The sequence below is a fragment of the Lemur catta genome, chromosome 2 (assembly GCF_020740605.2).
Source record: "Lemur catta isolate mLemCat1 chromosome 2, mLemCat1.pri, whole genome shotgun sequence".
NCBI lineage: Eukaryota > Metazoa > Chordata > Mammalia > Primates > Lemuridae > Lemur > Lemur catta.
This window is the reverse complement of record NC_059129.1, coordinates 28,167,368-28,190,658: the sequence shown is the minus strand read 5'-3', so window position 1 is coordinate 28,190,658 and position 23,291 is coordinate 28,167,368. Positions and strand designations below refer to the sequence as shown.

The window sequence follows — 23,291 nt, the reverse complement described above, 5'->3', positions numbered from 1 at the left end:
GCTGGAACTATAGGCACACACTACCAGGCCCGATTAATTTTTTTATATATATTTTTAGTTGTCCAGATAATTTCTTTCTATTTTTTTAGTAGAGACGGGGTCTCATTTTGATTTGGCTCGTCTTGAACTCCTGAGCCCAAACGATCCACCTGCCTCAGCCTCCTCAAAAGTAATTTTATTTTTCTTGGTTGGGTTGAGTCTTGAGTAAAGATTCCCAACCATAGTTTAGCGTTTAGCACATTTTCTTATTCTAGACCAGCAAGATAAAGCGCTATCTTCCATTAAGCTCTTTAAGTTTTTATTATTTGCTTAAAAAAGCAAAATTTAGGAATTAATTGGCTTTTTCTAGATCAGGACTAAATTTTCTAGGGAACATAGTAAACCTAAATTTTTTCTGAAATGTTTTTATGTACTGAGGGGAAATTTGAGTTCATTGTCATTTCATTGCCATAGCATTTTGGAATCATGATATGGCTTTCTGTGGGTGTCACAGATTACTATCTTAATTATATGAGAACCCTATGTATAAATCATCTCTGAATGGGTTTTAGACTGTTGGATCACTTGAATCCTTAAATATTTTCCTCTTTTTAAATCTTACAGCTATCTATTATGTATTTTAGTTTACTGATTCAAGTATGTGAATAACATGAAACACCATTATTTATGGGTAAAAGATCTTTCGGGTTTATTAGGACAAAAAACTGTTCCACAGTTTTTATAGGAGCTAGAGATTAGAGTTCTAGGAATTTATATCCTGAAAGGCAATTTCTGAAGAAATTGGCTATTCCCAAAATTTCTAATGAGGATTTAAATTATGAATTTTATGAAATTTGGCTATAATTCAGATTGAGAATGGGAAATGCAAGCTTGCTTAGATTAAACTGCTGTAAGAAGGCAATGATTTTACTTAGTAAGAAAAATTAAAGCTTGTGTAAAATACCAGTCTACAAAATAAAGGGCGTATATTTGTTCTTATTTATTTTCCTTACCTTAAATAATAATTTCTTATTACCTAGTACTATTTGACATTTCACTGGTTGTCTCCTGTGTTTTGCATATGAGGTGTGTTTTTGCTATTTGTAAAATTAGTTTTCTTAAAGGACTTTTGGCTTCTTAGCCAGGGTACAACGTAGTAAAGAGCACAGATAAGTAGACCATAAAACATTGTTTTGGATTCTTTCTTCATGTAAAGGAAATTTTAAAGTTGGTTACATATGACCCACTTGTCCCAAAGCATGGGATATTTTCTCTCTTTGTCTTCTTTTTGGTTTTTGTAGAATTTAATGTTCTTCCAGGCTGTTCAATTTATACATTTACTGTATAGATAGATGAGACCTGGAGAGAGAAAGCAAATTGTGAGCAATAGTTTTAGGAAGGGACTGATGGGGAGACTTCAGGAGGGAGAGAGGAAGATTATTTAGAAATACTGGAATTTTGGATGGTTAACCTAAGTAGGGCCTAGTATGATAATGAATGTTTGTGGTCTTGTAAATTCTCTCTAGAATATGTTACTTGAGAATGAGAACTGTCTTACTCATTTTATATCTTGTGATGTTTAACATAGTACGTTGGATATAATAGGTACATGGCTATTTAATATATTTCTTGAAGAAGTTCTATTTGTTGCAGAAAATGCTACTGACAGTTGGGTTTTAGGGATGCCATAAATTTGTGAAGGCCTGATGACTTAGAGGAATGCTTCACCAGGCAATTGGATAATAACATAACTGTCATCTAAGATGAAATCTGCCATTTTAGTAGCTCATTTCCTCTCTTGTAATACATTGCAGACCTAGTGTTTTGCTAGTCTGTCTTGTTTTGAACTGATAGGATATATCCTAGTAGGGAAGCCTTTTGGATAGAGATGTAAGAAAATAATACTTTTCAAGACATTTGGAATTCTAAAACAATTTGAACTAATTTAGCATTGTTCTTAATATATTTTAAAAAACATTTTATTTTGAATAATCTTATATAGAGAAGTTGACAAAATTCTATTAATATAAAGAATTTCCATGTACTCTTCAATTAGGTTCCTTAAATGTTACTTTGGTCATATTTATCATTTTCTCTCTTTACACACATACAAATTATTTGTTCTGAGCCAAGTAAGATCGCCCCTTTACAAAACACTTGAATATATATTTCTTAAAAACAAGGATATTTTCTAATATAACTGTAATACAGTTAAATCAAAATCAAGAAATTAGCATTGAAACAATTCTTTTTTTGAAAGTTTGAAAAATGACGTTAACTTTAATAATATATTTTATTTGACCCAAATATACAAAATAGAAACAATTCTATTATCTTAAAATCTATAGTTCTGACTCAAATTTTGCCAATTGTTCAATAATCTCCTTTTAGCCACAAAAATTTGTCTTGGTGTTAATAGGATTCAATGTGGTATCACGTATTGCATTTACTTGTCTCTTTCAGCTCTTCTAATCTGGGACTGTCTCTCAGCTTTTCTTTGTCTTTCAAAACTGTGACATTCTAAAATAATACGAGCCAGTTGTTTCATAGAATGGTTTTCAGTTTTGGTTTATTTCCTCATTAGATTTAGATGATAAATGTTTGATAGAAATACCACAGAATTGATACATTCTTCTTAGTAGATCATATCAGAAGTCATGTGATGTAATTTTGTCTCATTACTAGTGGATATTATATATATTTTAAAAATTTTTTAATATGGAACACTTCATGAATTTGCATGTCATCCTTGTGCAGGGGCCATGCTAATCTCTGTATCATTCCAATTTTAGTATATATGCTGCTGAAGCAAGCACTAGTGGATATTATATATTTTAAAACATGTTTCTTACTTGTCCTATTAACTGATGTATCAAGTAAGTGTTCATAGCCTGAAGATTTTTCTTTAAATAAAATTTAGCTAAGAAGTTTTTTTATGAGTTAGAGATTAGAGAAGTACTTTAACACATTGACTGCCACACTAGAAAAAAGTTTTTTTTCCCTGGGGTCACAATGTTTTATTATAAAAATAGAATAAAAACTTCAAAAACCGATCCTTTCTAATTTAGGGAAAATTTGTTATTTTTTTATTGTTTTCTGTGTGTTTGAGTTATATGCAACTTGAAAAATAGTTCACATGACTCCCAAGATAAAGAGATGTGTGAATTACATATGCTTCGTGAGGCCCTGGGCTTAAAACTAGAATGAGTTAAATACAACTCACATAGCAGTTAATGTGTTAAAAAATAAATTTATATTAGAGCTGGGTGAGGTGGCTCACACCTGTAATCCTAGCACTTTTGGAGACCGAGGTGGGAGGATTGCTCGAGCCCAGGAGTTTGAGACCAGCGTGAGACACCCATCTTTACAAAAAATAGAAAAATTAGCTGAGCATGGTGGCACGTGCCTGTAGTCCCAGCTACTCAGGAGGCTGAGGCAGGAGGATCACTTGAGTCCAAGAGTTTGAGGTTGCACTGAGCTGTGATGATGCCACTGTATTCTAGCTTGGGTGACAGAGCAAGACTCTATCTACAAATAAAAGATAAATTATATTATTTTCAAAATACTTTAAAAATATTTTATAGTAACATAGTTGGCTCATTTGCTGGTAAAGGCATATGGAGATTGAGACAAGCATGCTATGTGAATGCTGCCCTCAGATTTCTAATATGTTGCCTTGGGTGAATAAGAAGAGTGAAATAAGAATCGGAATGTAGATTGTCAGAGTTTTCTAATTTAGGGTTTTGTTACTTAGATTATACTGATACTAAGTTAAATTCAGCATTGGAACAAGCTATAACAAATAATTTCTTCCTTTTTATCTTATTTTTATCAAGAAATGTGACTTCTGTCAGGTAGATATTTGTGGTGGTGGTATGTTCCAGGTGACAGGAACAAATGTAGAATTGTATACACTCTGTATTTCTTTTAGCCTCCCGTGTTGCTGAGACATTCGTTAATATTTTTTCCTGTTTAGCAATTAGGAAGAACCTTTGCCATTGAATTATAATATTGCTAATCCAAGTGTCCATTCTTCTCATCTCCCTCCGTATTTAACCCTAGTAGATTAATTGTGCTGAGTGGGGGATAGGGGAAACCCTTAGCACATAAGTGGTTTTATACTTTTTCAGATCCCCCTGAGTCCAGCCATGCCGGCTCCCATTTGGCTGGGACTGCCAGCATGCCTCATGCTGAGATGATCCAGTTACTGAAGGACTGCCCACGCAGGGAGCCGGCCTATTGGGAGGGGGTTGGGTGAGTTCATTTCTTTCATTTTTAAGGAAAAAAAGTTACATGGTGTGGCTTGGCAAGAAAGCACACCTTATAAATAAAAATAAATTGTTGGACCCTCTTGTGGCTTAGCCATCCCACCTCTTGTATCATTTCTTCATAATACCATGCTTCTAAGTAGAACAAGTTTAAAGAACCTTATGTTAAATTTGAATGTTTTTTTTAATAAAAAGAAATTAGTAAATTTTATAATAGACTCTATTAAAAGATAATCTATTTAATATGCTTAAAATGAAACTTAGTCTCACATTAATCTCCTTTTTAGTGATAAATTTCATTTTAGGATAACTTTAAATATATAACCTGTTATTCTGAGCATTAGAATCTGTTTATCTATACTGTGAAGATTTTCCAAGGCTAGTTGAAGAGGACTAGCTTTTGTGGGGCACACACTTGTTTTTAATTCCTGCCAGGGTCATGATGTGTCTTGCTCTGTGATTTATAGGATATCTCTGAAATATCATTGTCTTTGGATTACTTATAGTATTACTATCCATGTGGAGAATGGAATCTTAGATAAATTGTATTTGCTTACTCTTTCTAACATTTTGAAATTTAGTTCTAGGGAACTAGAACTGGGAAATTCTGTGTCTGTGGAAAGTATGCTCTGAGTCATGGATAGTTTATATTCTGTAAAGCTATAAAATGTCTTTGTCAGACCCATACTAAGGATGATTATTGGGGAACAACATGTTGAATTTTAATCAGGCAACAAGAAAAGAGTCAGCCAAAGAAACCAATAACATGCAGTTGCCTGTAATTCTTAAAAGGCAGATTGGCCTTTAAAGTTAGAGAACTTAGTCAGAAACGGATTTGTTACATATAGTCTACTCACTCAATGCAGGCCCTGTTTCTACCTCTTGTGTTGCCTTGGTTCTGTGAGTTTGTTTCTCCGATGGTTATTTCCTCCGTGTTTAAATCTTTTTGCTTTTTTAAAATCTACCCAAGATTGCACTTCAATGTTTAAATCTTAATTGGCATTATATTACAGCTTATTAAATTTTATTAAACCCTATTTGCTTTTTTCCTGACAAGGACATAGATGTTCTTTGTTACCTCTGGGATTTATTTCATCTGAGCCATTTCCTGGTAGCCTTTTTTTAGGGGCTTATAATTTCATATTTAATAATCTCTAGCTGTTTTTTGCCTGTAGCCTCATCTTAACACTAGTCTGTCCTGCCTGCTGTCTGCAGACTGCTTCTTTTTATGTTATTCCTCTCAGGTTAGTTCCTTCCACTTAACCTGAAGTTAAAGTTCATCCAGTCTCTAAGTGCCATTGATGTGCTTAGCTGATTTAGGTAATAGACTCAAGTATTCTGAAGGTTATCTAGTCTTTTTTCCTAATCACTTGAAACAATTTTTTTCTAAAATAGGCTATACTTTACCATTGCTTTGTTACTTCGTTTAGTTTGCGTTTTAGCTGTTGGAGCTTTTTCTTCATAATTATATGCTTTAAAGCATTACAATCATGGGGTTTGGTGTGTTTTTTTTATATGTATGTACATTTAAACAGAGAAATGGTGGTATCATGACAAATGGACTGGATTCTAACTTGCTAGCTAGTTCTATATGATGAGTATGAAGCATGGGAGGTTTCAGGAGACAGAAGATGTGTGTCCAGGAGAGTGGGAAGGCAAATGGACTAAAGGAACATTGCTGGGCAGTGTTGAGGACCCATTTGAGGTGCCTGATAATGAATTTATCTTGAGACCACTCACTGTTGTATTTTTAATTCTAGCCATGTTTAAGCTGAACATGTGCAGGCCAGGAGTAAATAGATGTAAGTTAATCAGGGTTATGGTTTTTCCAAGTAAATGTAATAGAACAAGAGAGAGAAGGAAATAGTAGGTTTATGTGAGATTGATTATCATGATTGACTTGAATTTAATTGGGGTAAAGAAGGATGCTGGGGAGGGGTAGTGAAAATGTGATAAAATTAATAGATTTAAGGTCCTGGTGAAATTGAAGGATTGTAGAGTTGGGAAACCTAGAGGGAGCAGATTTGAAAGATATTGAGGGTATGTTCAAAGAGTTGTATGAAATTAATAAGAATTTAGAAAGTTTATAGTTAATAATGTATTCATGGGAATGAGTTCTTCAAGTATGGGGAGAGGACAGAGGAGTTTGAGACACCAGTAGGCCAAAGGTTGGAGGTTTCCTTGTCTGTGATTAGTATTTATGTTGTTCTTATACTCATTGATACTTTTAATAAGAAAATGTGCCGCAGAGTTTGGGCAAAAATATTTAAACATTATACTTTCTACTTCAAAGCATAGAATGCCCTGGATTAGAACAAACATTGAAAGGATGAAAATCAATCTTGTTTCAAGAACAGTACTTTTAAAACTCCTCAGATATTGCTATTGTCTAGATCAGACAACCTTAATCTGGGGTCCATGGATGGGCTGGTCTAAAATTGTGTGCGTAGTTTTTATGTGTTTCTGGGGAAAGAGTTTACAGATGTCATTAAAATATTTAAGAACTGCTATTATATATATAAACAGAACTAGGTACATAGCAAAATGTCTAATATTAGAGTATAGTTTTTTAAGTCTCATTATCAAGAGAATTTTATATTGATATGGCAAAAACATTAGCTAACATTCATGTCTTTGTGTTTTCAGGGACACAGTGTTTATGAGAAATGAATATGTAGTTTTACCTGAGTGGCTGGGGAAGAGGGCCTTTAAAATGCTTAAATATGGCTTTGTTAAATTAGTTTTTAAAATTAATTTTGCTCCTATTCTTAAATTCTAGTATATGACTCTGAACCCTTCTACTAAGAGGAAGAATACCGGATCCCCAGACAGGAAACCCTCAAAGAAATCTAAAACAGACACCTCTTCTCTGAGTTCACCACTAAATCCTAAGTTATGGTGTCATGTACATCTGAAGAAATCGTTGAATGGGTCGCCACTCAAAGTAAAGAACTCGAAGAATTCCAAATCTCCAGAAGAACATCTGGAAGAAGTAATGAAGATGATGTCACCCAACAAGCTACACACTAACTTTCACATTCCCAAGAAAGGCCCACCTGCCAAGAAACCAGGGAAACACAGTGACAAACCTTTGAAGGCAAAGGGCAGAAGCAAAGGCATCCTGAATGGACAGAAATCCACAGGGAATTCCAAATCCCCCAAAAAGGGATTGAAGACTCCTAAAACCAAAATGAAGCAGATGACTTTGTTGGATATGGCCAAAGGCACGCAGAAGATGACACGAGCCCCACGGAATTCCGGGGGTACGCCTAGGTCCTCTAGTAAACCTCATAAACATCTGCCTCCTGCTGCACTACACCTGATTGCCTACTACAAAGAAAACAAAGATAGGGAGGACAAGAAGAGTGCCCTGTCTTGTGTTATCTCCAAAACAGCTCGTCTTCTCTCTAGTGAAGATAGAGCTCGTCTTCCAGAAGAATTGCGAAGTATTGTTCAAAAACGCTATGAGCTTCTAGAGCACAAAAAGAGGTGGGCCTCTATGTCTGAAGAGCAACGGAAAGAATATTTGAAAAAGAAACGAGAGGAGCTGAAAGAAAAGTTGAAGGAAAAAGCCAAAGAACGGAGAGAGAAAGAACTGCTTGAGAAATTAGAAAAACAAAAGCGGTATGAGGACCAAGAGTTAACTGGCAAAAACCTTCCAACATTTAGATTGGTGGATACTCCTGAAGGGCTGCCCAACACACTCTTTGGGGATGTGGCCATGGTGGTGGAATTCTTGAGCTGTTATTCTGGGCTACTCTTACCAGATGCTCAGTATCCTATTACTGCCGTGTCCCTTATGGAAGCCTTGAGTGCAGATAAAGGTGGCTTTTTATACCTGAATAGAGTGTTGGTTATCCTTTTACAGACCTTACTACAAGACGAAATAGCAGAAGACTATGGTGAATTGGGAATGAAGCTGTCAGAAATCCCCCTGACTCTGCATTCTGTTTCAGAGCTGGTACGCCTCTGCTTGCGCAGATCTGATGTTCAGGAGGAAAGCGAGGGCTCAGACACAGATGACAATAAAGATTCAGCACCATTTGAGGACAATGAGGTACAAGATGAGTTCCTAGAGAAGCTGGAGACCTCTGAATTTTTTGAGTTAACATCAGAAGAGAAACTACAAATCTTGACAGCACTGTGCCACCGGATCCTCATGACATACTCAGTACAAGACCACATGGAGACCAGACAGCAGATGTCTGCAGAGTTGTGGAAGGAGCGGCTTGCTGTGTTGAAGGAAGAAAATGATAAGAAGAGAGCAGAGAAACAGAAACGAAAAGAAATGGAAGCCAGAAATAAAGAAAATGGAAAAGAGGAGAATGGGTTAGGCAAAACTGATAGGAAAAAAGAAATTGTGAAGTTTGAGCCCCAAGTAGATACAGAAGCTGAAGACATGATTAGTGCTGTGAAGAGCAGAAGGCTTCTCGCCATTCAAGCCAAGAAGGAACGGGAAATCCAGGAAAGAGAAATGAAAGGTAAAATTTTATGCCGAGATTAAAGGGGAATCCCTTTAGAAGTTGTAACAGAAAGGAAACTACTGAGGTAATGGTAGGGTCTCTAGTTGTCATAACTGTTTACTTATTTCTGTATGTAATAACCCAGCATCTATGAGGTATGTAATATTTTAGCAGAAGTGTTCAGCCTGGTATTCTGCATTTAATAAGAGGTTAATGTGATGTTGCATTTTTTCTGGGTTTAGTAAGGGACCAAATCCCTTACTAAAGTAGGCATACTGGAAACAACATACAACTTGGGAGTTGGCTGACCTGGGTTCAAATCCTAGCTATGATTTAGCTATGCAGTATTTCTTTGGGCAAGTTAGTTATCCATGCCTCACCTTCCCCATATACTTGGTCAGATTGTTGTAACAGTTGAACGACAAAAGTATTTGAAGCCCCTAGCACAGTCACCAATTCAGTAATCTTGCTCCTATTTATATATATATATATATATATATATTTTTTTTTTTTTTCCTTTCTTTCTTTCTTTTTTCTTTGAGACAGGGTCTTGCTCTTTTGCCCAGGCTAGAGTGCAGTGACATCATCATAGCTCACTGCAATCTCAAACTCCTAGATTCAAACAATCCTCTTGCCTTAGCCTCCCAAGTAGCTGGAACTACAGGCACACACCACCATGCCTGGCTACTCTTCCTTCCCCCACCATCCTCCCCTCATTTTTCTATTTTTAGTAGAGATGGGGTCTCACTCTTGCTCAGGCTGGTCTCGAACTCCTGACCTCAAGCGATCTTCTCACCTCCATCTCCTAAAGCACTAGGATTACAGGTGTGAGCCAGCACCCCTGACCCCTATTATATATAATGTAAGAACTTAAAACTTTTGGGCTTTGATGGCACCATCAAATCTGAACTTTTAAAAAACAACTTTATTAAATAATTCATGTGCTATACAATTCATTTATTGTGTACAATTCAATATTTTAAAAATATATTCACAGCTATGTGTAGCCATCACCATCGTCAATTTTGTAAAGTTTTTATCACCTCAGAAAGAAACTGTGTAACAAACTCAAAAGGATTGGGTAAAAAAAAGAAACTCTTGTACCCTTTAGCCATCATCACCCCATCTGTCTATCCTCCCCAGCCCAAAACAGTCACCAGTCTACTTTTTTTGTCTGTATAAACTTGGCTATAAATATCATATGATATATAGTCTTTTGTGACTGGCTTCTTTCACTTACCATAATGTTTCCAAGGTTCAGTCTTGTTTTAGCCTATAAAACATGCTAAGTGAAAGAAGCCAGTCACAAAAGACTCGCCTCTGTTTACTTCCAAAACATTTCCAAAAGAAAACACAAAAGTCATTCTGTTCCCCTGTCCCCAGTTCTGGCAACCACCAGTTTGCTTTCTGTCTCTATGGATTACCTATTCTGGATAGTTCATATAAATGGAATAATATGATACGTGGCCCTTTATGTCTGGGTTTTTTCATTTAGCATGTTTTCAAAGTTCATCTATCTTTTGGCATGTACCAATACTTCATTCCTTTTTATGGCTGAATAATATTCCGTTGTTTGGATATACCACATTTTGTTTATTGTTCATCAGTTGATAGACATTTAGATTGTTTCTACCTTTTGGCAAATATGAATGATGCTGCTTTAAACATTTGTGTACAACTTTTTATGTAGACATATATTTTCATTTCTCTTAGGTAAATACCTAGGAATGGAATGGTGGGATCATGTGGTCATATTTAACCATTTGAGAAACTACCAGTCTGTTTTCCAAAGTGGCTGCATAATTTTACATTTCCACCAGCAATATATGAGGGTTCTGATTTTTCTGCCTCCTCACCAATACTTGTTATTATCTGACTTTTTAGTTTTTTTGTTTGTTTGTTTTGTTTTTTTGAGACAAGAGTCTCCCTCTGTTGCCCAGGCTAGAGTGCCATGGCGTCAACCTAGTCCACAGCAACTTTAAACTCCAAGGCTCAAGCAATTCTACTGCCTCAGCCTCCTGAGTAGCTGGGACTACAGGCATGCGGCACCATGCCCAGCTAATTTTTTCTATAGATTTTTAGTTGTCCAGCTAATTTCTTTCCATTTTTAGTAGAGACGGAGTCTTGCTCTTGCTCAGGCTGATCTGAAACTCCTGAGCTCAAGCGATCCTCCCACCTCTCCCACCTCAGCCTCCCAGAGAGCCCTCTACTGGCTCTTATCTGACTTTTTGACTACAGCCATTCTAGTGGGTGTGAATTGGTATCTCATTGTGGTTTTGATTTGCATTTCCTTGGCAGCTGATGATGATGAGCAGTTTTTCATGGGTCTGGCGGTCATTTGCATATCTTTGGAGAAGCGTTGAAGTGTTAATTCAGATCTTTTGCCCATTATTAAATTGAATTTTTTATTTTTTATTTATTTATTTTTTTTGGAGACAGAGTCTCGCCAAGTCGCCTGGGCTAGAGTGCCATGGTGACAGCTTAGCTCACAACAACCTCAAACTCCTGGGCTTGAGTGATCCTTCTGCCTCAGCCTCCTGAGTAGCTGGGACTACAGGTGCATTCCACTGCACCCAGTTAATTTTTCTATTTTTAGTAGAGATGGGGTCTCGCTGGTGCTCAGGCTGGTCTTGAACTCCTGAGGTCAAGCAGTCCTCCCAGAGTGCTAGGATTACAGGTGTGAGCCTCCACACCTGGCCAAAGTTTTAAGAGTTCTTTATATATTCTAGATACAACTTCCTATCAGGTACATGGCCTGTAATTATTTTCACCCATTTTATATGTTGTCCTTTTACTTCCTTGATAGTATTATATGAAGCACAGAAGTTTTTAATTTTGATAAAGTTCAGTATATCTATTTTTTCTTTTGTTGCTGATAGATTTCATGTTATATTTAAGAATTCATTGCCAAATCCAAGGTCATAAAGATTTACTCCTATATTTTCTTCTAAATGTCTTATAGTTTCAGCTCTTACATTTAGATCTTTGATTTCATTGAGTTAATTTTTATAGTGTAAGTTAAGAGTCCAGCTTTATTCTCTCACATATGCCTGTCTAGTTGTCTCGATATCATTTGTTGAAAAGACTAATCTTTCCCCATTGAATGGACTTGGCACCCTTGTCAAAAATCATTTGACTGCAGACGTGTTGTTTTTTTCTGGACTCTGTATTCTATTCCATTGATCTCTGTGTTAATCTTTATGCTGATCCTACACTATCTTGATTGCTTTGTGGTAAGTTTCAAAATGGAGAAATGTGAGTCATCCAACTTGTTCTTTTTCAAGATTGTTTTGACTGTTCTGGGTCTCTTGCAATTCCAGATGAATTTTAGAATCAGCTGTGTCAGTTTCTACAAAGAGACCATCTGGGATTCTGGTAGAGATTGTGTTAAATCTTGTGGTTTAACTTTGGATCAGTTTTGTAGATCAGTTTTGGGAGTATTGCCATCTTAACTATGTTAAGTCTTCTGATTGGATCCATGAACATGAGATTTTTTTATCCATTTATGTAGATCTTCTTTCATTTCTATTAGTGTTTTGTAGTTCTCAGAGTATAAATTTTGTACTTTTTTTATTAAATTTATTTCTAAATAAATCTTGACATCTAAGAGTTCTTGTTTGCCATCCTTCATTCCATATTTTTGTCTCCCTTCTTGTATCATGAGAAACCTGGCAACCATCAATATCAGTATTTACTTATTTGATTAATCTTGCAATGTACACATAATTAGTTTTAGAATTGCTATATCCATTCCATTATGAGCTATAAATCTAAAATTCAACTGGGCATGGTGGCCTGTTGAATGTGCCTGTAGTCCCAGCTATTCAGTAGGCTAAGGTGGGAGGATCACTAGAGCCCTGGAGATTGTAATAAGCTATGATCGTGCCACTGTATTCCAGCCTAGGCCACAGAGCAAGACCCCATCTCTTAAGGAAAAAAAAATTATTTAGATTCAAGTTTTTCTTACAGTTCTTTTTGTCCTTAAGATTAAACTATTTTGATCACTGTTATAGTTTCCAATCTCATGATCAAAGTTTCCAGCTTATAAAATGAAGATGGTAAATGCTGTTTATTTGTCAAAGTCAGATGTAAAGTATTAGATAAATACCTAGAATTAGTCTTTCGTGTTGGAACTTTTAGATTAAGTCAGACAACCTTGTTACTTGAATAGTTCTTTCGTTAGAAAACATGTTTCTTTCAAAACAGATTTTAGGGCCGGACGCGGTGGCTCACGCCTGTAATCCTAGCACTCTGGGAGGCCGAGGCAGGTGGATTGTTTGAGCTCAGCAGTTCGAGACCAGCCTGAGCACCCCATCTCTACTAAAAATAGAAAGAAATTATCTGGCCAACTAAAATATATATATATATATATATATATACACAAAAAATTAGCCGGGCATGGTGGCGCATGCCTGTAGTCCCAGCTACTCGGGAGGCTGAGGCAGTGGGATCGTTTAAGCCCAGGAGTTTGAGGTTGCTGTGAGGTAGGCTGATGCCATGGCACTCACTCTAGCCCGGGCAATAAAGCGAGACTCTGTCTCAAAAAAAAAATAAAAAAAAACAGATTTTAGTTTATACTGCTTAAGGCTATTGAAATGTTTTTATACATCTGGGCATAGTGTACATGAATATGTGTATATAATATGTACTTTTCATTTAAAGACCTATAAAGAAAGTATAACTGCTTTTCAGATAAAGCAGCATGTAGGTTAACTTTACATATATGACACTTCAGCTGTGTTTTACCTGAAATGTAATTTCTTCTTGAATTTCTGAAGTGTTCCTCTATGTTTTATATTTATCTTAACATAGGAGAAATGAAAGGAAGATGCTATTTATTTATATAGAAACAAAGGACAGAATATTAATATTTTACCAAGGTCAGTATTTGATTTAGAGTTCAGGTCTTTGGATATCTAGTTTAGTGCTGTAACCTCTGAAACTAAACTTGGTTTTCTTTTGGTGACTTAACCTAAGCTGATTCATTTTTGTTTGTGTCCTCATGAGAATCAGCATTTCCTTGATTGTACCTGGGCCATTACTGTGTGTCTTTATTATTTACCTTTGCACTGTTCTCTACCATAACCATTGTTGCAAACAGAGTTCCATTCAAGCTAGTAAATGGTTTATCAAAGGTAACAAATTCCATTTTAATTTTAAATAAGTGGGATTTATCTTAAATTTTTAAAGTAACATCTTTAGATAGATGCATTTTCCAGATTCTCACCATATTATAGATGTTATCATTAGTAGATGATCAGGGTGAGACATTCTGGCATTGTAAACAGTGCTGTATACCTTATGGTATCAGCTGTGGGAAAAAACCTCAAAAGGCAAGATTATTGAGCTGCTTTTGTTGTTAAGGGAAATTTCTGTTTGAATAAAATAAACCCATTTAATGAGTGATCAGAAATAATTAATTTTTTCTTCATTAACAAGAGTAACTCATTGAATAGACTAATTGGTATTCAGTGTATAATAATTATTAACCACAATTACTTCCTTGCCCTTGCTTTCTTAGTTCTTTTTTCTTCTCATCCAAGGCTATTAGGCTGAATCAGTATCAGATTCCTTAGGACTGAAATATGTTTTATTTCAAAATAGCTATTTTTTTGTGTGTGTGAGACAGAGTCTCACTCTTTTGCCGTGGCTAGAGTGCTGTGGCGTCAGCCTAGCTCACAGCAACCTCAAACTCCTGGGCTTAAGCAATCCTTCTGCCTCAGCCTCCCAAGTAGCTGGGACTACAGGCATGTGCCACCATGTCCAGCTAATTTTTTTCTATATATATTTTTAGGTGTCCAAATCATTTCTTTCTGTTTTTAGTAGAGATGGGGTCTCACTCTTGCTCAGGCCAAAATAGCTATTTTATTAGTGTTATTTATCCTGCTCTTTTTTAATATCCTGTGAGTGCACATGTCAGAAGATGTTTCAGTTAGTCCCATTTATGAACTGTCATGAATATTTCTTCAGGAATGTTTAAAATACCTAAATTTTGGAGATAAGAGATTTTGCATTGAGTTGAGGGTTAAGACTTCACCAAAATTGGAGGCGTATAGGAAGACCGGATAGAAATTGCTGCCCTTACACATCATTTCTTGTAACAGATTAGAATTAGGAGAATGAAACTGAGATTTGATGAACATCTGCTTTGTACTGGCAACTTTTTGTTGTATATCTTATTTAATTTGTGAGTGGGATTTACTAGGAAAAAAATCTAACTGAGTCTTTATATCTGTAACAGTGAAATTAGAACGTGAAGCTGAAGAAGAACGAATACGAAAGCACAAAGCAGCTGCTGAGAAAGCTTTCCAGGAGGGAATTGCCAGGGCAAAACTAGTCATGCGTAGGACGCCTATTGGTACAGATCGAAACCATAATAGGTAAGTGACTAAACTTAATTTTTGTTATGTTATAGGACTATTATATTGTTATTAGTTATGAAACTATCGAAAGTGCTAAGGAAAACATCCTTGTTCAATTTTCCTATTCTCATCACATATTTGTTCAATACTAACTGTGCCGAACGCTGGGGTCGCAAAGTTAAAGAAGACATGCGCCTGCCCTTGAAGATACCACATGTATGCTTAAATTGTGGTGTTAGGTAAACTAATCCAAATAGAGGTCTTTAAAAATGGTAATATATTTTATTTCCACATACATTATGTGGAACTTGGAGATAGAGAAATACTAGAATTTTAAAAATTAGAAACTTCAAACTTGTCTCAAATTCCAAGAATTTTGGTATCTTGCTTTACCTTATGATGTTTGTCTGGAGTTCTGAACAAAGGAGGAATTCTGTCAGCTGTAGATTTGAATGCTCAGTGATAATCTGTAGTTATCTCCAACAGTAAAATCATCCTGCAGTCCATTATCTTATTAATATATGGTTGTGATTTGTAGATACTGGCTCTTCTCAGATGAAGTTCCAGGATTATTCATTGAAAAAGGCTGGGTACATGACAGCATTGACTACCGATTCAACCATCACCGCAAAGACCACGCAGACTCCCCTGATGAGGATTACTGTCCTCGCAGTGAGTAGTTCTTAGTTTTTTGCCCTACTCAAGTAGACTCAATGTTAAGGACTGCCTTTCCTCCGTCACCTTTTCCATTTGCAGAATTTCTTTATTGCCTTCTTAGCTAGATGTATTTGAGTGAGGGTAGGTGGATGTGAAATGCATAAAGAGAAAGAGAGAAACTAACATTTGATTACCAACTTTGTTTCAGGCATAGTGTGAGAAGATAAAGAGCTTGAATATTAGGATGTTTGGTTATTAGATTTTATAGGAGCAGTTTTCAAACTTTGTCCCTTAGAAACCTCTTTGTATGTGCTTCGAGGGCTGAAATTGAAGAAAGAGGGCCAAGAAGACAGAGTTATGTGTCCTCTTCCTCTGCTTTTTAAATTCATTTATTTAGTATTTACGGAGTATCTCTTGTCAGTTTTTCATGTGCAGGGTATATAGCAGCAAACAAGACAGATAAGGCTCTAAATGTCATTTAACTAAAATCCTAGTGAGAAGAAACAGCATATGTCTAACTAAAGTGACTGCGAAGGGGTCATGTAGGGGCACTGATAATGTTCTTTTTCTTGATCTGAGTGTTGATTATAATGGAGTGTGTAGTTTGTGAAATAAAAAAGTATACTTTTCTGAATATATTCATATTCTTTCTAGAAGTATACATATATTGAGTATATTTCAAGAAAGAAATTTAAAAAATTTTAATTTAAAACACAAGATGCTTGGGTCAGACCAGGTTGTTTCAATCTTAGTGTTGCTGACGTTTTGGGTGTTTGTAGTGGGAGCTGTCCTGCACATTTTTTTTTTTTTTTTGAGACAGAGTCTCACGCTGTTGCCCAGGCTAGAGTGCCGTGGCGTCAGCCCAGCTCACAGCAACCTCAGACTCCTGGGCTCAAGCAGTCCTACTGCCTCAGCCTCCCAAGTAGCTGGGACTACAGGCATGCACTACCATGCCCGGCTAATTTTTTCTATATATATTTTTAGTTGTCCATATAATTTCTTTTTATTTTTTTAGTAGAGACGGGGTCTCACTCTTGCTCAGGCTGGTCTCGAACTCCTGAGCTCAAACAATCCACCCTCCTTGGCCTCCCAGAGTGTTAGGATTACAGGCGTGAGCCACTGTGCCTGGCCTGTCCTGCACATTGTAGGTTATTTAGGAGGACCCTGGACCTCTGCCCACTCGATGCTAGTAGTGAAAACCATGTATGTCTCAAGACATTGCCAAATGTCCCTGGGGAGGCCCTCCCTGTTGAGATCCCCTGGGTTAGGTGATCCACAGGCTTCCTTCCTTTCTTCCAGTTCTACTTTCTATAACTTAATAAAATTTGTTTCTTCAATATTAGATTATTTTGTTTCTCCGAGAAATCATTTTTTGAATGTGGTTCTTCATTTTAGAGAAACTCCTAACCCAAACTTTGAACTCACAAAATTGTTAAATAAGAAAACTATTAATTAACTAATAAAATATAGCCAAAAACTTCAAATATAACATGTTTTCATGTTGAATTATATTGAACATAGATTATGTTGGTAGAAAAATCTAGTTTTGGTAGACTTTATAAATACTGAGATTAGTCAGTTATGTTTAAGAGTAGTAACTGTAGAGGCAGGATCTTTAGACTTGGGAGAGATTTCAGTGGGATGAGGGATGGTTATTTTATGTTTCAAAAGCCTAGTGACCATCCTTGGAAATCAGGACTCCACGGTTACAGCCCCTGAGAGAAGATTGAGCATCAACATCCCTTCACTTCTAGAGCATCCTGATGGGTGTTCTTTCATGTTTTCTAGTTTCATAATGGCAGTGTCTCTTTAAAATTTCCCAACTGAAAAGTCTAAACAAGTTTCTGTGTTAGTATTGCAGAGAAGATGCTGCAGGTTATGGGGGAGAGAAGGGGGGCAAAGGAGAGAACCAATTGTAGTATTAGGGAAGGCCTCAAATAGTGTGATGGCCTAAAATAGGGTTTGATAAATTTGCTTAAGATACATCTATGTTAAGGTCATGTATTAGTATATAGGAACTGATTTACAAAAAAGTTAATTGTATTATTTGACATTAGAAGCCTCCAAGGATAAGTTTGTAGTAGTTTATGTATTCTAGTTATCACTGCTTCACAGGTGCCTTTGCTCTTAACATCATGTAAAGAAGTAAATTCTTCGTTTGCTTTGACAGAAAGTTATTTACTCATTCCTCTTCATTCTAAGTAGTGGTGCTCTTAAACTTTGAACTGTACATACTGTGTTTAAGATATTCTTTTTTTTTTTTTGAGATGAGATCTCACTATGTTGCCCAGCCTGGCCTCAGATTCCTGGGTTCACTCGTTTCTCCCGCCTCAGCCTCTCCTGACCTCCGAGTTTAAGATATTAAAGAGAAAGTAACATGTATTGTACATGTGAATATATTTAATAGGAAGCCTCTGTGTTATTAGTTGTTGAGTTTGGCACTGGGTACTGCTGAGGTTTGAAACTAGCAATTGGGTATTTACTATATTCAACCTAATATGTAACTTTTTCTTAGGTAAGAAAGCATACTTGGGCAAAAATGCAAGCATGAACACACAACATGGACCAGCAACAGAAATTGCTGTAGAGACTACCATACCTAAACAAGGACAGAACCTATGGTAATGTGAGCATTCATCTGGTTGCTCTTTCTTTACCCTTTTAAATGTTAAGAAAATATTTAATATAGTGACACCAGTGAGTTAATTATCTGTTAAGAACATTTTGTGTTACCGTGATTTTTGGATATCTAAGCTCATTGCTTTAGCAGACCTGATTTTTTTGTTAAGAAGATACTTGCTTTTCTAAGTTTTGGAATCTTGATTTTTTTCCTTTCATAATGTAACTTTGTATACATTACATGATATGATAGATCTTAGATAGCAGTGGAAATGCTCTTATATTTATTTGGAAATAGAAGTATTTAGGATTTTCCTTAATTTTTATTTATTTAATAATTTATAGTTTATATGTAAATATATAAAAATTTAGAATAAATTAATTCACTAATTAAAATTTATTAAATAATAAAAATTGTGTGCATAGCCGTTAGTCTTTTATGTGTAATTCTGATTTTCAGCAGGGAGCTAGGTTTGGAGAGGATCCCTTCTACTTTGTGATTACATTAAGTGCGTTCTGTGATTACCCTCGGCTTAATGACATTTCATCTTAATTTTGTGTATAGGTTTACTCTTTGAAGGTGTAGGGACAAGTGTGCCAATTAACTTGATAAAATTTGTTTCATTTTATATTTTAGTAGGAAACATTAGCCCCAAGGTCGTAGGATAAAGTTAACATCAGGCCTCATGGAAATAGTAAATTATTTATTCTATTTTTAGATATTAGACTGTGAACAGGTTTGGAATTCTGCTCTTCCAACTCCCACTGCCAACCCTAGATCCCTTACTTAGTGTTTGATTTTGTTTTTTTTTCTCGGCGTTAATCAGGCGTGTTTTTCCCCTGCAGGTTTTTATGTGATAGTCAAAAGGAACTGGATGAGTTGCTAAACTGTCTTCACCCTCAGGGAATAAGGGAAAGTCAGCTTAAAGACAGACTAGAAAAGAGGTAACGATTTTCATCTTGCTCCTGACTCTTCACATCTTACTTCTCTTCAGCATTAGACATAAATATCTGCGGTTTCTTCTCCTCTCCTCTCCTCTCCTCTCCTCTCCTCTCCTCTCCTCTCCTCTCCTCTCCTCTCCTCTCCTCTCCTCTCCTCTCCTCTCCTCTCCTCTCCTCTCCCTTCCTCTCCCCTCCCCTCCCCTCCCCTTCTCTTCTTTCTTTCTTCTTTTTTTTTAATAGAGACAGGGTCTTACTCTGTCACCCAGGCTGGAGTGCAGTGGCTCACTATGGCCTCAAACTCTTGGGTTCAAGTGATCCTCCCTTCTCAGCCTCCTGAGTAGCTAGGACTACAAGCATACACCATCACACCTGGCTAATTTTTTTAATTTTTAAGATTTCTAGTAGAGATTGGGTCTCACTGTGTTGCCTAGGCTGGTCTTGAACTCCTGGCCTCAAGTGATCCTCCTGCCTTGGCCTCCCGAAGTGCTGGGATTACAGGCATGAGCCACTGTGCCTAGCCCCAAATTCTTTATAACAGAAGAAAGTATCTGCTTGAAGATAGGAATATATATTAACACACATGTTTATTGGGGTAAATCTTAGGATCTATACTTACGAGATGTAATCAGAATATTTAAAATTGACTTAGAAATTTCATCAACAGTAAACTGATTGTAGTCAATGGTGTGACTAAGTCTCCCCAGTACATACATATCCTACTGCTGTGCTTGTAATAATGTCACTGAAAACTCGGCACTTGTCCATGAGGCAGAAGAAGAATGAGGACAAGCAGTTTGAGGAGGAAGGAAAGAGAGTTTACTTTGCCAGCAATGGAGGAAAAATGGCAGACCTTCTCGTCTCAAAATTCAAATTTTTCCTGTTCTTTCTTTCTTTTTTTTTTTTTTTTGCTTATCTATTAAAAGTAAAATATTTTAAATGTCTATAACCCTTTTATATTCATGTTGCTTGGTGTTTTTTGGTGGGGGACACATCATGATTATTTTTAAATTTATACTATCTTTATACAGGGTAGCAGAATTATTCAGTCAATAATGCATGCTGTGCACCAAACTCGTGAGCCTCTTTGTTGTTAGGCAACCTTTCAAACGCAGTCCCAAATGGGTTGGTGTTCAGAAATGTTTAGTCAGTATTCAGACTAGCCAAAAAGTGGAAACAATGTAAATGCCTATCAACTGATGGATAGATAAACAAAATGTGGTATATCCAAACAATGGAATATTATTTAGCCACAAAAAGGAATGAAGTACTGATGTGTACTACAGTGTGGATGAACGTAGAAAATACTAACTATGCTAAGTGAAAGAAGCCAGAGACGTAAGAGGCCACATGTCATATGATTCCATTTATATGAAACAGCCAGAATAGGTAGGCCAATCCGTAGAGGCAGACTATGGATTACTGTTTAACATATATGAGATTTCTTTTTGGGGTGATGAAAATGTTTTAGAATTAGATAGTTGTGACTGTTCCACAACATAAAAAAGCACTTACGGCCCACTCAGGATAGAGAGTCTTAAAAGGAGTCTTTATTGCGACGGCCTCAAAGGGTTAATTTCTAGTGTGAAGGTGAATTCTTCTGAAAATCTTTTCATAGGTTTTGTATGAAAATTCGTGTTTCTTTATGTTGTGAAGAATTCTAAGCAGGTGATTTAAAGTCACCCCAGATTGGTAGCAATTCCTTCCAGTTGACATAAGAAAACACACATTCTGTCTGGAGGAGTACAACTTCAAACCTGGCCACAAAGAATCCCCACGGATAAAATTCCAATAAACTTATGGTGAAAAAGTCACAAAATACACAGACCAGGCACTGTGAATGAGTGCTAGGAAAAGTAATATGCTTCAGATACTAGAATTATCATATACAGAAGAAAATAAATGTAGTTTTAGAATGAATGAAGAAATAAGAGAAATTTGAAGTTTTGTGTAAGAAATATCTCTGATGAGACTATTAAGAAACACCAAGGAGAGATGTAAAAGTTCTAAATAAGTCTTCTAGAAAGAAAACATATCATTCAAGTAATTGAAATTTAAAAGAACATCTTTAAAAGTTCCTTTATTCCCCCTTTCTCTTACCCCACCTAGGTACCAGGACATTATTCACTCTATTCATCTGGCCCGGAAGCCAAATTTGGGTCTAAAGTCCTGTGATGGCAACCAAGAGCTCTTAAACTTTCTTCGTAGTGATCTCATTGAAGTTGCAACGAGGTTACAAAAAGGAGGGCTTGGATATGTAGAAGAAACATCAGAATTTGAAGCCCGGGTAAGGAAAACACCCTTTCATAGCTGTTACTCATGGAAGAACTCAATTTGGAGTTATTCTCTGACATTGTTCTTGACTCCCCAAGATGACCCTAGAAGTCATGTTGGGGTTTGTCTTGAAAGACGTGTGGGGAACCAAAAGTTCTTTACGTACATATCTTTTTCTCTGTCATCTTTTGCTGGTATCCAGAAAAACCAAATAGTTGGCTCAAAACGTTTTGTTTGGAAAGAGCTTTTCTATTAAGGTGCATGAAAGCCAGTTGTGAGCCATAGTGACATAGCATCATTTAACATATCTTTCGCTTGTGATGCCTGTGCTTTCAAGTGTGAAACATGCTTGTGTATCCTGCTTGTGCACATTCTTCACACACAGTCAGCTTAGTAGACTTACGTTTCTGTTGGGCATCACTCATATTGTCCAGTGGACCTCTTTACAGTCCTATCACTTACTGCTCAGAAGGACCCTTAATTGGTATAGGTGAACCTTCTCAGGAGACCCCATACCCTCACATTAGGTAGGTTTAGGTATCAAAGCTGGAGAGAAGATTGGAGAATACCATACATCCGTTATTATTGTAGAGTGTTTTTTACTGATTTTAAATCATGAAGTCCAAATAATTTCAGACATTAATATTTGTGGATCTTCTCAAATGATTCATAAGTGCTGTGGCATGTGTAGTCTTATAATTGTGTAATTTTTTAACGAGCAGTTGCATCCTATCCCCCATTTTTTCTGAATTTATAACTACTTTTCAACTCTTTTTCTTAGTCTGTGTTTCTATTTCTTTGCTATTAGAATTAGCAAATTATATATGCATGTTACATATCCAGTTTTTGAAAATTAGATACATTCTTGGTACATTTTCTGGAAAAAAAATTAACTATCTTTATGGTTCTCAATGATTTCAACCGAAAGGATTTTGCCGTTTCAAATATTACACATTTATATTTTTGTTTAGCAAATACTTATTAATTGCCTAGTCTGTGCCAAATCTAAGCCTATCTTACTGACTTTGGGTTATCATTATTTTCTTTGTTTTCTTTATGGCTACAAAATGGTATCTTTTAATTGGCATGTCTTATGTGACTAACAAGATAATACGGTGTGTGCAGTGTTCAGGAACGTAATTTTTTTAGTTTTTGTTTGTTTTTTATTTCTATTTTTTTTTAAATTTTAAAGAGGTCTCAGTACATTGCCCAAGCTGCAGTGGTTGTTTACAGGCATGATCATAGCACATCATAGCCTGAAACTCAGGGCCTTAAGCAATCCTCCTGCCTCAGCCTCCCTAGTAACTGGTTGTACAGGAATGTACCACTGTGCCCAGCTGGAAGCATGATTTTGATGAAGGGATTTACCTTCTGTTTCCTCATCCATTAGATAGATGTGAGGCTTAAAAGGAGATCAAGTGTTTAAAGCATATTATGTTCAGTTAGCCAGAAAGTTAGTAAATTTTGATTCTCTTTTAGTTTGTGCATTAAGACTATAGCTTGCACATAGTAGATAATGAATGAATGATGTCACTCCCTTAAGTAGAGGAAATTTCAGCATTCATCAGTCTCTTCACTGGGGAAATGGAAGGAATCAAGTACTTTTCAGTGCATAAGCCACTGAAGTGAACTTAGGAACAGTTAATGTTATATGGCTCTTTTGATATCTGAGGACAGGTTGATTTGAATTTAGTTGAGAATGGACTCCATCTTTCTCGTGGCCTTCTCTC

The 23,291-nt window shown here is 36.3% G+C and overlaps 1 protein-coding gene and 1 non-coding gene across 2 annotated transcripts in view; one reads left to right on the top strand and one right to left on the bottom strand.

Annotated features, from left to right (window-relative positions):
* Positions 1-23,291, top strand: part of BAZ1B (bromodomain adjacent to zinc finger domain 1B) — a 72,006-nt gene that overhangs the window by 31,688 nt on the left and 17,027 nt on the right. Inside the window, exons 7-12 of the mRNA XM_045543096.1 lie at positions 7,027-8,728; positions 14,952-15,090; positions 15,611-15,744; positions 18,245-18,350; positions 19,195-19,293; positions 21,397-21,574. Of these exons, the coding sequence (XP_045399052.1) occupies positions 7,027-8,728; positions 14,952-15,090; positions 15,611-15,744; positions 18,245-18,350; positions 19,195-19,293; positions 21,397-21,574 (2,358 nt within the window). The remainder of the gene's footprint in view (positions 1-7,026; positions 8,729-14,951; positions 15,091-15,610; positions 15,745-18,244; positions 18,351-19,194; positions 19,294-21,396; positions 21,575-23,291) is intronic.
* LOC123633663 lies at positions 2,692-2,795 on the bottom strand. The gene has a single exon (XR_006733690.1). It is a non-coding gene; the product is annotated as a U6 spliceosomal RNA (small nuclear RNA).